The following is a 15,491-nucleotide window of genomic DNA, read 5'->3' on the forward strand; positions in this document are numbered from 1 at the left end:
ACAGTACATGTTGCTATGTTGGGGCACACTGTTGTATTAATTTGCTCAATCTAAACCTTGAAGGAATATGTCACTGTTATGGGGACTAGACTTTCTCCCTTACGTGATAAGAACACAGAAAACAATACCAACTTAATATTATGTGGTATGGTTTAAGGTTTCACAATTTCAGCCACCGCATTTTTCTGCTATGTGGAAATTCTCAGTCATACACTGTCTTTTATCACAACTTCCAAAACTCAGACTAAAGTCTGGTGTTATTGATCTTCTATGCTTGTCTCTTGTGGCTGAAAATAATCCATGGTCCAATGATTTCGGTATGGTATCATTATTGTGACAGACACTGATCCACAAATATGTTCGACACTTTCAGAAATTATAATTAGGCTTTGCTGCCAAATTGCTCTAAAATAGTCAGCACTGGTTGCACCCCCTGAGATGATTCCTGCTAGGTGAAACCAACAAGTTGCCATATGGCAGCCTATCGCTACAGCTGAAGTTTTAAAACTGTAAGAGAACAACAAAATAAAATAAAAACACAGAAACCCTCTGGAGGAATCTTGGATAGACATTGAATGTGTTGGACTCTGATGTTATCTTGTCTGAGGAATCTTTGAATTATGTGCAATTAATTATTAACTTGCAAAAAACCTGAATGGAAAACATTGTCATCATTGATGAAAAAACTATCTGCATTAGGATCTCATTCTACACTTAACCTCAACTCAAAAACAACCTTTTTACAAATCTGTATGCTGTCAGATTTCTGTCATATGTTGACAACGTGAGAAAACAGGCTCATGAACAAAGTATATTTGTATATGTATATTTCACACAAAGATATTAACTGCCACTTGCACAGTATCAGTCCTCGCACACACATTCAACTAGAGTTGTACAGGCAGCAAGAAACAAAACATAGGGAAAGACAAAAAATGGCACCCGTTTGTAAACAGCTAAGCAGAAAACACACGAAGTAGCAATTACGTGAGACTTTCTGCTTGGCGAGCGCTGGAGAGCATACGCTTTCACAGGCATTACTCTGCTCCCAAAGTTGAATTCTGCTTGTGCCAATCAACCTGACTCTGCAACTCTCAGTTTTTGTATTTGTGCACAAGGACATAGTGCGAGTGGCAGTTAACATCTGTGAAATAATGTAATTTGACGACACATGACATAAATCTGTTCCCATAAATCTGCCTTTTCCATCACCTTCACACGCTCAAAAATAAACCTCTAGATTACATGTGGACGCACAAGTGATGCAGATAATTGCACAAACATAGACAGGAAAACACAGAGACAGGAAGACACCAAAAATGCAGCAGAGAGGACAGAGTCATGGTTAGGGGTCAGAAGTGAACCCACTGGGCTTTTATGTCTCCCACAACCCTGACGCATGTTGCATAATATAAGGGCAGAGGCAAACAGCATAATGCATGGTTATCCGATATAACAGTCAGAGAAAGGCTACTCTGTCATACATTTGCATATGTCTGTGTTTGTCTATTAAAGAGGTCTAGAAACTACTCCACAGTTACAATGCGGCCTTATGTATATATGTATCTCTATACACTTGATGCATGTTTCAAATGTACCAGCACAGGCAGCTGGAGGATTACCATGCCCTAAAAAACAAACAAGAAAGGAATGGCCCATATCAGCTTGATTCATCTTCATCTCAAACAACCATCCTGTGTGCATCAAGAGGCAGGTCAGTCAGTCAGATCAGGGTTCAGATTCTCGGTACACAAAGGCACACACAAGGTTTTGTAATGCAGTCCGTTTTGACTGTAATTTATCAATGGGCGTACCGTAATATAATTTCCGACTGACCATAAGGAAGCCATTCTGTGCTGATTTGAAATTAAAGTAACCCATTTATCTTCATTACGGCTCACATCCTGATTCCTCAAATGAACTTAGTTTGATGAAACTCTCAACAGGAAATAACAGGCTGCTTGTGAGCCTCGGGACTGCCAGCGAAAGGTGAGCTGTAGAATAAAACATCGGCTTTAGCATGGAGTGTGTCTAAGCAATGATGATTAAATGAAACCTCTGTGAACTTCTAAATGGCAAACAGTAAAGTAAAAGTCACTTTTTGGCTGAAAACAGTATGCTTTCAGTAACAGCTGATAACTTGAATGTCTAAACTCTAAATAAAAATAAAAAGAGCAGAAACATTTGAAATGATGAGTGCCTCAGTGGATTAGTCATCTATATTTTCAGCAACACATTTTTGTTCGCAGGGTTTGAATTATGCAAATAAGAATTCTGAAAAAAAAAAAAACACACTGGGTAGCAATCGGTTAAGAGCTTGTCATCAAACGCTCTCAAAGAATCAAAACAGTATCTAATGTGTGCTCACTGGGAAAGCTGCTCCTGCTCTCTAAGCTGCCGACTTAATGGAGTTTTCATTTGACGTCTTAGCTGCTCTTCCACCAAGTCCACCATAATCTGTTCTCACTATAAACGACATTTGAGCAGGTTGTTGACCGCACAGACAGGACAAGCGAGACGGGTTTAATGGATGGGGTATTATTTGGCAACATATGCGGCAAACAACAATTTTAGAGATGATTACTCTCTCTCTCTCAATAATGGACAATATGGCAGAGTCGGTGTGTGAGTTTGTGTGTGTGTTCTCACATCCTGTGAAGAACTGTCTTGTCTAAAGCTGAAATATAAAAGTCCACTAGTGTACTAGATCTTATGCACTGCTAAATGACAAAATTATGGAATTATTTTTGGGGGTCACTTTGATGGGACATTCTGAGCACAAAATGAAATAGGGATAGCTAAATTAGATTTTGTAGAATGTAATTGTAAGCTAAGTTGTTCTGTGCTCACTATATATAATAACCTCTCTCATTCAATTTTAATAATTTGCAGACTCTTTACATCCCAGCTACGTGTGCTCTCAGTTTTGCAGCTAAACCTGAAACAATGTTACAGTGTGTGACAAGTCTGACTCATCCTTCTCTTATAATCCTAGGATAGAAACAGGAAGCACAGGAGTGTCAGAAAATGTCTGCATTTTGGTAACTCTATTAGCTTGACAAGAAGCTATCTTCATTGTTAGCTAAATTATGAGCAGTGGCTAACTAAGCTATCTGGCTAATTTGGTTTGAAAATGCTTTGGCTTTCTTGAACTACATGAGAAGATTGAAACCACTTTCATGTCTGTACCGTCTGAGTGTCACTAATGACATGTTATAAATAGTTTGTTTAAAACTAAAGTGTTTAAATGACACTGGCCTAAAAATAGCCCAGTACACAACCACATGTAAAATGGCAAATTGTTGCTTTTATATTTTAGTTTCTGTACGGACTCAACCAACAAGATATGAGGTGTTAATTATTGAAATGTAGTGCTGCTAGTATCCAGATTTTAATACCTATAAATGGAATCAAGTGAGCTGTATATCAAAGTCACATGCTTTGTACATTCAACCATCTACGTCAACCCTAAGACGTCTTTGGCAGCGTAACAATGTTTCACACTTCTGTCATTCCTTCTGACAGACAGCACTCACAATCTACACATAGCCAGGTTTTTGTCAGGTAAATTGATTTCGATTGTTTACAGCCTAATGCTGTTGTTTTTCTGCTAAGCACACCTTTTACCAGCCATAACTTGTAATAAGTGAAGCTAAAAATGACATAATGGCTGTTTTTAGACATTAAGTTATTCTGTAAAACCTCAAAACAGATTTGAGTTGTTAAACCTAAACTGTATCGCTCAAAAGGGAGTTAAAATAGTTTTCAGGATGGAAGACAAACACAGTCACATGGTAAACACCCTCTTGTACACACCAGAACATGGGAATAGTGTGTTTTGTTTGGGCAGGGAGAGATTAGGCATGACTGCGGAGTCTCCTTAGAGAGAGAGGCTGAGCTTGTTAAGAGTAGGTGAGAGAGAGAGAATGGGAGCACCTTGCACAGCACCATAATCACGCCTGCATAATCCTGTTATTCTGTTGCAGTCACCTCTGAGCATTTCCCTTTCCTACACTGTCCTTAACAGAAAAACACAGCATGAGTCGTGTGTTGAAATGTCTAAAACGACCTACGTTTACCTGACCTTTAATGGTCTCTCCTCTCATCTCCTCTCAGGCAAACATCCATTTTAACACAACCGTGATTATTTGAATTACTCAGGGTGCATTTCATTAGTCTTTCTTGACCCGTAAACAGCCTAAAATATAAAAATACATCACCTGCAGCGACATCAATCAAGTGCTCCTCTGGTTTTATTTTTTGTGGTGTTCTTCCCCCTTACATCCGTAACCTGCATTTTACTCCGCTAGCCTCTGCTAGACAGCCTTTTACAGACCCAGACTCTCATGAGAACAAGCCTTGCTCTTTGTCTGCAATCACCGCAGACACACTCTCACACACACACACCAACACACACACCTACTTCCGTCCTTGTGTTCAGTGTTTGGAAATCTTTCATCTCTCGACAAAGCTCTTTTGCTGCCTCAGAGGATCTTCCACAAGCACTTAAAACTTCACCTCTGGGAGGGCGAGATTCAGAGTTTGCCTCTGTCCTGAAACCCTAGGCGCTCATGGGGAGACAACCACCCAGATACACATGGGCACGTGTCCACACACAAACACACACAGAAACCACAACACACACGACAAACACATAACACACACACAACACAACACACACACATACATACAGATGTCTGCACAGTCCTGGACTCTCTTTGAAACAGCAGCGAGAGGTTCACAACAGTCTTTGCTGCTATCACAGATTCTCTCCACACACATTCAGGTTGGCTACCTACATGTGGGAGAGGCCGTTGCTGTTCTCTCTCTTTTTCCTCACTTGTCTCTTCCATTTCTCCTAAAGCATCCATGTGATGTGTGTTTGGGTAAACAAGCAAGCAACTACAGAGGCAGCCTCATAGAAAAACAACACTGACAGACCTGGACGAATATTTTCTGTCAGCACTGCTGCTCTCATATTCATTCTTTTGTGCAAAACCACTGTTTCTTTAGCAGTGGACTGTGACCCAGAGCTGAGTGAAAAGATGAATTTCAAATTTGGCTGCTTGAAACGGCAGTGAGACGAAACAGTTTGAATTGATGCACAGTGTAAGCTGAATTCAATAAACTCCAAATTAACCTACAATATAATATAATATGTACACCAAATCGAATGATTGTGTGCGGTCGCTTGCAAATCCACAGATGATTATTCTCAGTCTGTGCAGCTCTATGGAGCTGTTTAGACACTTTTAGCTCATTGTTTTAGTTTTAAGGCACATGTGCAAACACCAAGCTCATGACCTACTATGTGTTTTCTGTATGAGTTGGTGGAGACAAAACTAGAGCTAAAAGGTCAGAAAATTACATGATTTACATTCATCAGGTGACCAGAAATACAACTACAATGGGATGATACAGTTGCTCCATGTCTGCTGGATGTAAGTAGTTGCTAACTCTAGTCAACCCCTTGTTAACATGCTAACTATTACAATTCTTTAAGGCAATACAGTTTCAAGACTGTTTGCCCCTTTAATCAGTCAAAGTAACTTTAACTTGCTGAAACTATCCATCATTATAGTTTCAACTGAATTTAAATATACTTGTATTTAAACCTCTCTAGAGCTGGACCTGAAATTGAAAAAGTATAAAGACATCCTGGGAATACTACCTTGGACTCTTTGATCTTCACAGCAATGACCTGTTTTCTCTGGCGGATGATCTCCACTAGCTCATCACACTCCTCCACCAGCTTGGCTTCATGCATGGCTGTGTTCACCTGGAGATAGAAGCAGGTATACACACTAATTAGGTACATGACTGGGAGATCCCACTATGCTTTATGGATGTTCTGAATGAAGCAAAATTGGCTTGGTTAGTGGTTTTCACACACAATACATCATACTGGCAATATGTTACATTTGATTTTCTGCATAAAAACAACAACAAAATATGCCTATTGTTTGTCTCCTCTGTTTGTACGGAGCTTTACGATATCTGGATTGGCAGCTTTGACCATTCATAATCATCACTTACACAGAGAACAGTTTCAGTTTCAATTTGGATTCTGCACACAAGGAAGTGCCGCCTTCAACAAAAATTACACCTGGATTAGAATTAATTTATGATGAACTGAGATAAATGATTTGCACTGCTTTATTTGTGTCACTGGAAAGACCAAAAATCATTTTATGCTACAAAGCACGCAGTGGAAAAAAACACAGATTAGATACACAGATAGGTCCACAATCACCCCTTTAGTGGGCGTTATGGGTGATAAGAAAAGAGCAAAAAAATGTAACATGAAGTTGGGATTTAATTTTTAATTCTCTAAAATGTTCTGTTCCTTGCTGGAGGGAAATCTATCACCGCTCATAAAATCATTTCTGCTGAATATAAACCGCCACTTGTTCTAGTATGTAACACTAATATATTATACAGGAAAAAAATATATAATATACTGAGGAAATGCAGTTACACCTTTTTCTAAAACATGTTTATTTCAGTTTATTATGAACAACAAATGGGTTGAAGATTCAACTCTTCATCACAAAAGCTCCCCAAAAGAGCCAGTGTAGGCAATTCGACGACAGAATCTGCTTACACCATGCCAATTTAATAGATTCTGTGATTATTTTAGGAACAAAGTTGCCAAGGCAACTCATCAGCAGTTCAGCATCTCAGGCCAACGCTAAATGAACAGCCAACTTCAAACTTGTGTAGGTGGGTGGGTGTTACTCAGACACTAAGGGTGTTTGGGGAACGTTGAACCACTACCAACAGGTTTGCCAGTTGTAAAATACAATTGTAATTACACCTACTCCTACATCTAAGGCAGGGGTTCAAATTAAAAAAAGTTTAGATGTACTGCTTTATTCCACTGCTGAGGGGCATTTGGCTAATCATAATGAGGGCTAACTCAGGGACTGATGGTTTAACACTGAGTTGGCTGTGATTTCTGTTTCACCAGCAAATTTAATCTGAAGCACTCCAAACACAAACGTATGAGTTAGAAACCAAATCCCTCCTCTAAGGCAAAAATGTAACTGGGTGTTATGATTGGCTAGAGAGAAACCTTATCGCTGCTTTGTCTGTTCCAAGAGATGTTGCTGTGCACTGATGTAAGGATGTCGAGTTCCCACGTACCATCAAAGATAAAGTTGCCACAAAGTTGTAGTCACACAGAGTTGTGCTGTGAGTGCAACTCCTCCACAGTGGTGACAGGAGTCACCACTACTTTGTCTGTGGGAGCCTATTCAGAGTAAATCAAATAAATTACAGATTTACTCCAGAATACATTCAGAAAACAACCCAGTGCGATGACTGTGGGAAACGTTCACTCAAACTGGCAGCTTCATAACAATCCAGAAAAGCCACACTGCAGAGGACGAATTCCACTAACACAAATCGAATATAGGCTCTCCATCAAAGGTGGCCTTTAAAGCCACAAAAACTCACGAACAACGCTGCCGCTTTAACTGCTTCACTAGATGCTATAGTGTTTGTTGTTACAGAAGCACTGGTGAGTGTTTTCTGCAGTGCACAGACTGTAGCAAGAGTACTGCTCAGCTGGCAACCCGCACACATACACATGAGAATACACTGTAAGGAACGACCCTCTCACTACACCGACTGTGTGTGTGTCAATATTTAAGATTACATTCAAATCAAAGATCCCACCAGCATCGTGACATTGTTTACGCACAAAGAGACACACTGCTGTGTTCATCTGGGAGAATGCAGAAAGAGTGTCTAAACTATACCGACTGTATACAAATAGGAGGGCTGGATTACAGTTCCTCTCTTCAGTTACAGCATCTCCTTGACTGTGTCTTTTTGGTATTTAGATAGTTAGATATCTTTGAAAGATTGCAGTGCGTTCTCATACTGACTACAGTATAAAACCAGCTGTACCTACAGTATGTAAATCAACAGGAAGATTCACCTCCTTTTTATTAGTTCCACGTCCTTTTTTATTTTGTTAAGATCATTATTATTATTTTTGCCTTTATTTGATAGTAGCAGCTGTAGAGAAACAGGAAAGTTTCCACATTTTACTGACTTTTTGTCATGCTGCAAACTATCAAACTATTTACCCCAACAACCATGTTCCACTCATCATTCCACAAAGCTCATTACAACACACAGATCCACTTAAGCCTCATTATTCAAACAAACACACATGCACAAACACACATACACACACAATTAATTCTGGAAAGAGCCATCTTATGACTGCAGGTGAGTAATTAAGCAGGATAAATGTAGCCGTCCAGGATCACTGTGAATTACAACTTGGCAGCTTAGAGTTACGGAAACAATCTTCATCTCTGTCCTCCTCCTCTTTCACCTCACTCAAAACCTCCTCCTCTTCCTTCTCTGCCAGCTCCTGACATTATTATCCACTCCCTGCTACACAAACACTGTCACCTACTGCGCATCCCCCTATTCATCAAGCTCCTCTGCAGGTGCACTGGAATCACAGTGCAAACTCCATGTTAAAATACAGGTCTATTATTGGAGTTTGAGAAGAAGAACTACAGCAAGATTGAAAACACCTTCAGTGTCAAATACTTTCCAGCTGCTCCTGCTATCAAAAAGTTAGTGAAAACCAGAGATGGATAGAGGGAAATCAGCTACAAACCGACCTTTTTGCCAATTTATGACAGAAAGTTTACAGTAATAAAGAGATCTTATTTCCATATTCCTCAAGAACAATGGTTGATTATATTTATGATAACTATTTCGCAAACTAATTGGGATAATATTATGCAATACTAAGCTGACATTTACGTGCACCCCATTCATTCCTTTTACTAATTATCTCATGACGCCGAATAAAATAACATTTTCACAGCTGCATGTTGGCATCAGCAGTCATAATTGCACTCTATTAGGTAAGAAGATGAAATGCAGACATAATTAGCGACTGAATAGTATTGAATAAGCCTATCAAGACCATTAGGATGAAAATGTCGCCCACAGAGTGCAATCTGACAGCAGAATCATTAAATCAAAAAGAGCTGTCCATTACAAACCTAAATCAGAAAGAATAACTTCCCCCTCTGGTTCTAGTATAGCGTTACATTGAGCACATATGCTCCCATACATCATTCAACTCCCTTATTATGACAGGATTCGATTTATTCGCCCATATTTTTATACTGTGGAAATGAGCACTGTATTACTTACAAGCCAAAATGAAATAAAATGAGCTATGCAGCTTCATTTTTTCTGACTTCAAATGAGTGACAGTCACCATTCACCACCCACTCTGTGCTGTTTCAGCAAATAATGACGGGACTGATGTATGTGGCCAAGCAGAGTGCCAGTCATTCAGATGTTGTCAATCACACTGATGTGCTTAACTCAAAATGAGAAGGAAAGTCTTAAATTCCACAGATATTGTGATTTAACATCACAACCTAATCTCTTGCTGTGTTGTTATTTTGAGAAAATCTGTTGACTCCAGATAAATGAATTGTGTGTGTGTGTGTGTGTATGTGTATTTTAATGATGTTGCAATGCTTATTCAGTCTTGATAATGCTATGTGTATTTCTATCAAGAACTGTCACAGCTGCAACACCATAATAACATCACAAACCCTGGCGGACGCTGATAAATTACCCACCCACCCTGACATAACAAATCCCAATTTATTTTCTTAAACTGTGAATTTTGTGTTAGCAGCATTATTTAAACCCACACAACTTTATTTTAAATATCAATCAAACATAGCAACCATGGCAGGTGTACAAAATGATTCACAAGATGTCTTGTCTTAAATTTAATGATGAACCAAGAAAGAAAGCCTTGTATTTCAATCATTCATTCAGCGATGCATCATATAGGCTCAATGAAGTGTTGGAATGAGTAGATACAGAATATATATGTAATATTTTCATACAGTGTACAGTTTCTTGAGTTAAAGAGACCAAACAGGAGAATTTAGTTGAAAAGAAGGGTTTTCCATTTCCTTCTTCATTTCCATTCAGTTGTGGTTTAATACCAAAAGTATGATTCAACAAAATCAGACCCCTGTTGTCTGAGGTATCATGTTTTTAAAAGTGTTTTGGCCATTTCAACATTTTTAATTCGTACAAATAAGATCAGTTTCTTATAACCAAATATAATTTTTTAAATTATCAAACAAAAGTCCCAGCCAGACGCAAATTAGGGTTGTTGTGGTTAGTGCCTTAATCCATAGGCTGCCAGGGTCAACATAGATATTAATAGTTATTTACTGGCGCAGTCCAATCAATAGTTTGGCTAGGGCTTGGACATAACTCAAGATAAGCTGCTACTGACTTTCAGTGAATTATTGATTCTAAACAAATTGCAGTTAAAAACTACAGTATAATCATTTTAATGCACTGAACATTATTTATTTAGATGTGATTTTGCATATTCTTGCCATATTGTTATATATATCTATATATATATATATATATAGATATATATATCGATATTGCAAATATATTGCCTTGCCCTATAGCACACCCAGCTACTTGAGGATGTGGACATCTGGGGTTAAAACTGCAGACAACAAAAACAGACAATTGAACAAAGTATGGCTCCCAAAAGTGGCTCTCTATTCAAACTTTGTGAGGACTGGTCTAGGTTCAGAACAGCTGTTAACCTCTTGCTAACACCAAAACCCTCACATCTTGAATCAATTATTTGCTCATTCCACTCCCATCAGACCCACCTGCCTCATGTCCCGCTTTACTTTTTTCTTCTTCTCTCCATTCTACCACTGTCTTACTGGTCCCCATTCTGTCTGCTTCTAACTGACCGCTTCAGTGTCTCTCTTACTGCCCCCCTTTTTCCTCTTTCTCTCAGATATGATCTTCTCAAACAGATGCAAGGATTCAGCCTGACAGCTTTATCTCTGATGCTGTCCACAGAGTCTGGCATAGTTCCCAGAGATTTATGACACCCGAGTGGCATCTTGCTCTAAAACAGGAAAGAGTGGCTTTATGGGTGTAATAGAGTAAAGGAAAATGCAACTGCAAGACGTATATCATGGATGTTATGTCAGAAAGAGGTGATAATTGGAAATGCTTGACTGGCAATGAATTTGAAGACTAGTTTTAAAGTTGACAAAGTGTTTGTTTGAACTTTTATAGTTAAACCAGTTTTATTTACACAGTGGATCACATTAATCATCAAAAAATTCAAGTTCGAGCTTTTGTATAAATAAACTTAAGACAGTCTCGTTGAGGGATTTTTACTTTTTAGCCACTCTAGCAGCGTGGCACTATGGATGGACATGTTGGTCTTATCCCATTGCATTGATGCCCTCACCTTCTTCTGAACAGTGGAACTGAAAATGGCTTTAGAAATACAGCAAAGACGAACAACAGCAGTGGACAGTTCGATCTCACTGATGCGCCAGTAAAAAGGTAAAGAGAGGCGAGATGAGACTTGAGGATTAAGCAGCATTACAGCCATCTCCACACAGCTGATTCATATTCTGCACACAGTGGGATCAGCTTCCGTGTACATAAACCCAGACAGGTCTTGACTAATGACTTAGAGCTCATTGTTTAATCAGTAGACATACATGTCTGAACATTAAAACCCACTAGGCTTCTGTCTGATGTGATTCTTTCCTTTTTTCCATCAGTCCTAATACACACACGCTCACAACTATAACAGTGAGCTACTTCAGTTTCCTCGCAGCTGGCAACACAATTCCAGGGGTTGAAAATACTGGCTGCTGCTTTGACTGCCTCCTTAGACAATACTTATTCCACATTAGCTGTGTCTAGATGATGTGTTCACACACTGTATTTCACAGTGTGTGAGCTATGCAACCTACGCCTTATTAGGGAGTGCCCTCATTAAAAAGCCGCCAGTGAACACGCCTCGTCACAACATAATCTCTGTTTCAGGAGGCTTGGTTGAACCACCGCCCGAGTGAGCACAAACACACAGAGTAAGAGTGACATAAAGTGAGGCAGAGCAAGATGGAAAGACAGAAAATCTGATTTACTGTCAAGCTGCAAGATGAATTCAGAGGAGAGACATGTTAAACGCAAAATCAAGAAAACTTGACAACACAACACTGACAAAGTCCCAAGTCTCAAATGCACAAACCTTTAAGGAGGTGTTATATAAGTATGAAAGAGGAGGCTCCCTGGGAATTAAACCAAAATCGGCTCAAACTTGTTCAGTGATAACAAAGAAATCTGTGTGCATCCTTTGAGATGTCCACTTGAACAAAAGGAGAAAAAAAACTTATGCTGCAACAAAATGGTGGCTGGCATGAAATTGGGACATACTACCAAACTCTGAAAAACACAAAAATATAAGCAATGAGGCAACACATGCACATTAATAAAGGCTGGCTCATTATTGTGAGAGAGGAAAGAAAGAAAATGAGAGAAAGATTGCGCAGACAGTGACGTGCAGGAGGTACCAAAGGTTACACCGGGTCAGCACACATGATTTTAGCATATTAAAACAGCTTAAAACATAGTCTGTAATGGAGACAAGCGATTACGATAGTAACATTAGAACTGTGAGTATAATCTCAGTTTTTACGTTGGCTCTATGTTTTCTTTTAGTTGCCATTGTATTAGCATCCATTCAATATCAAAGTGTTTTTTGGGAGAATGCTCTCTGCCAAACAGCCTCACTGAGTGTCTCTTCTCTGCTGCCTATTAATATCCAGCCAGCTACCTGGCATTGGACGGATAATAGTGCTGTGTGTTAGCTCAACAACAATCACTTAAAATGTTAGAGAATCATCTCACATTTCGCTCAATGTTTTTTCAAGAATGCTGAACATTCTGAATGTCATTAAGCACAGCAAAAGATGAAACAATCCTACACCAAATATTGTGATAAGGAGAGAGGCCTCCCAAGGAACGCCCTACACATCATCAACGCATCTTTTCTAAGACTGAAGAGAAGATAACTCCCCAAAGAAAACCCCAGGAGAACGGGGCTGCATCGCTGCTGTGTGTGCTGACACACTGGAAACTGATTCACACTGTGTTTGATCATATCTTTGGCACCAATATGATTCAAACAAGAAGGAGAGGAATCCAGGTCATGCTCAAAGCCCTTCAGAGATTTCTTACTTTGCACAAACTTCTCTCACTCCACTAAATCTCACTCTTTTTTTGAATCCCCTGTCTGTGTTGTATTGCATTGTTGCTGAGAGTTTTCTTCCGCAGAGTGCCTGTATCTGTTTCGGTCAAAAGATCATCGGTTGTCACGCTAACACTCCCATCCTCTTTTCTTCTTCCTCTGCTTGCCCTCTCAACCCCTCTCTCTCTTTCTCCTTTCCCTTTCCTCTTTCCTTTGCTGATTGCCTCTTCCTCTACTTTCCTAACATTTGTATCATTCTCCATCTTCCTTCTCCTCATATGTCCTCCTCTTCCCTCTCCCCTCCTTCCGCTCAACATAAAGAGTCACTGCACATTACAGTAATGTCAACTCACCTATAAACATGAGCTCTCTCATCCATCACATCAATAATTAAACTGGCCTTTTGACGTTGACATCACACAGGAGAATAGCTCTGAATTGGTACAAACAGGGCGGGAAAACATATAGTTTCTTTTAATAATTTGCTTAAGAGTCAATGGAGCATGTTCCTCCCCCCGCTATCGCTCCTCATTTCTTTTTTATGAATAAGTGATGAGATTCTGCTGTTATTGTTTGGCGGTTGCACAACATTGGTATGCAGGCAGAGACAAAAGAAGACAGACTTTTTTTTTTATCTCTCTGTGTGCCGTTCACAAACAGTTTGTCTGCACTTAATGATTCACGCAGTGATCATTTAATTTTGATTGGGTGAGCAGCTGCAAGAGTTGTGTTTCACGGACCTCAGAGTGAGTCAGAGAAAATGGAGTCAGGCCTGGCTAATAAGACATGAACTGCACACAGAGTGATGGCGGCACCAAAGTGCATTTGTCCTCTGTGGCCATTAATGTCAAATCTCACAGAGAAATGATGGCGTTTATTAAGAGTGAGTGCGTTTAGACAGAAAGTATGTGTGTCTGTTTGTGCATGTGTATGCGATGCAACTCAGGCAACACTAAGCATTAGTACTCTCTGGCTGGAGACACTACCTCCATTAAATCACAGCATGAACCCAAATGGAAGAGGTCAACAGTGACAAGACTGGCTGAGGTTTAATCTGCAGGCAGGTAGGGGTTCATGCCAGGACACCAGAGTGCAAACACTCCTCCAAGGTTGTCATTAATTCGAACCAGGTGAGCTGTGAAATATTACCGGCTTGTGACAAGTCAAATAAAGTTCCCGCTTTGAAGATATATGCCATTTGACATATAATCTTATCTGATTTAACTTAGAATATATTTCTTGTATGGGTGGCAGCAGTGGGAATTAAACTGTTAGGTGTTCACATTAATTCATCCCGAAATTTATATTCAACACAGTAAAATGCACAAGGACCAAACCTAACTTTACTACTTTAGGTACAGTTGAGACAATGACTTTGGAGAGGCACAAAATCTGAACTTATGACACAGTAAAAGCATTACAGTAAGCTGCTAGCACCTTGAAACTAGGGAATATTGGACAAGAGCTTTCAGTAGCAGCTTTGCCCACCAGTAAAGTGATTGTTCCAGCATCTGAAGTTATCTGAATTACATAACTGCCCCTTTAAAGAGTTTGAGAGTGGATGGATGCTGAGGGCTACTCCAGCTCAACCTTTGTTCTTGAGTCATGGATTGAGTCAGATTGTCTGGAGAGCTACTATTGGCAAAGTACAAGAGGTCCCTGAGACCCTAACTGGTATCTAGTGTATTAATTTTCAAGGTAGTGTATCGCATCAGTCAGTGGATCAAATGATAGGCAAAGATCTTTCTGCGCAAATGCATTTTAAATAAAGAGATTAAATATATATTAAAAAAATTAAAGATACATTGCAGTCATTATTAATGTAACAGTTCTGTTTCTTTGGTATAGTTTCTTCTTGTCTTTAGCTTCCAAGTGATAATTCTTCAATATAAATGGCCTGAAAACAGTGCTATAATGCTGATCTTTTATGAACCCAGGCACTGAAATTTACTTTCACTGTTGAGAATAATAATAATAATAATAATAATAATAATAATAATATACTTTATTGTCCTTTACAGGAAATATGTTACCGCAGTCTGTACATACATACCTAGATACAACAACAAGAATAAACACTTAATACAGCACATTTAGCACATTTACCCCTCCCTGTCCTGTGCGAGGCACTCACTCACGGCTGTTACCGGGATGCCTTGTTTAAAGACGCTATGGCAGAAGGTACAAAACTCCTGCCATAGTGAGCACGTTTACAGGCCACGGTCGTCCTGTATCTGCGTCGGGATGGCAGCAGTACGAATAATGAGTGAGGGGTGGCTGGGTCGTGTGCTTTATACTGTGTGTTCTGCGTGTCAGATGGTGGTCACACCAGATACTGACAGGTGTTCTGGACAGGCCGGTGGTCCCCCCCCTTTTTTTGTATTTATGT

General features: G+C 39.6%; 1 protein-coding gene across 1 annotated transcript in view; it reads right to left on the reverse strand.

The window, feature by feature from the left end:
- Nucleotides 1-15,491, reverse strand: part of mid2 (midline 2) — an 88,829-nt gene that overhangs the window by 26,383 nt on the left and 46,955 nt on the right. Inside the window, exon 4 of the mRNA XM_035668966.1 lies at nt 5,672-5,779. Coding sequence (XP_035524859.1) covers nt 5,672-5,779 — 108 coding nt within the window. The remainder of the gene's footprint in view (nt 1-5,671; nt 5,780-15,491) is intronic.

Source organism: Morone saxatilis, unplaced genomic scaffold (assembly GCF_004916995.1).
Source record: "Morone saxatilis isolate NCDOM2014 unplaced genomic scaffold, NCSU_SB_2.0 Contig22, whole genome shotgun sequence".
Classification (NCBI taxonomy): domain Eukaryota; kingdom Metazoa; phylum Chordata; class Actinopteri; family Moronidae; genus Morone; species Morone saxatilis.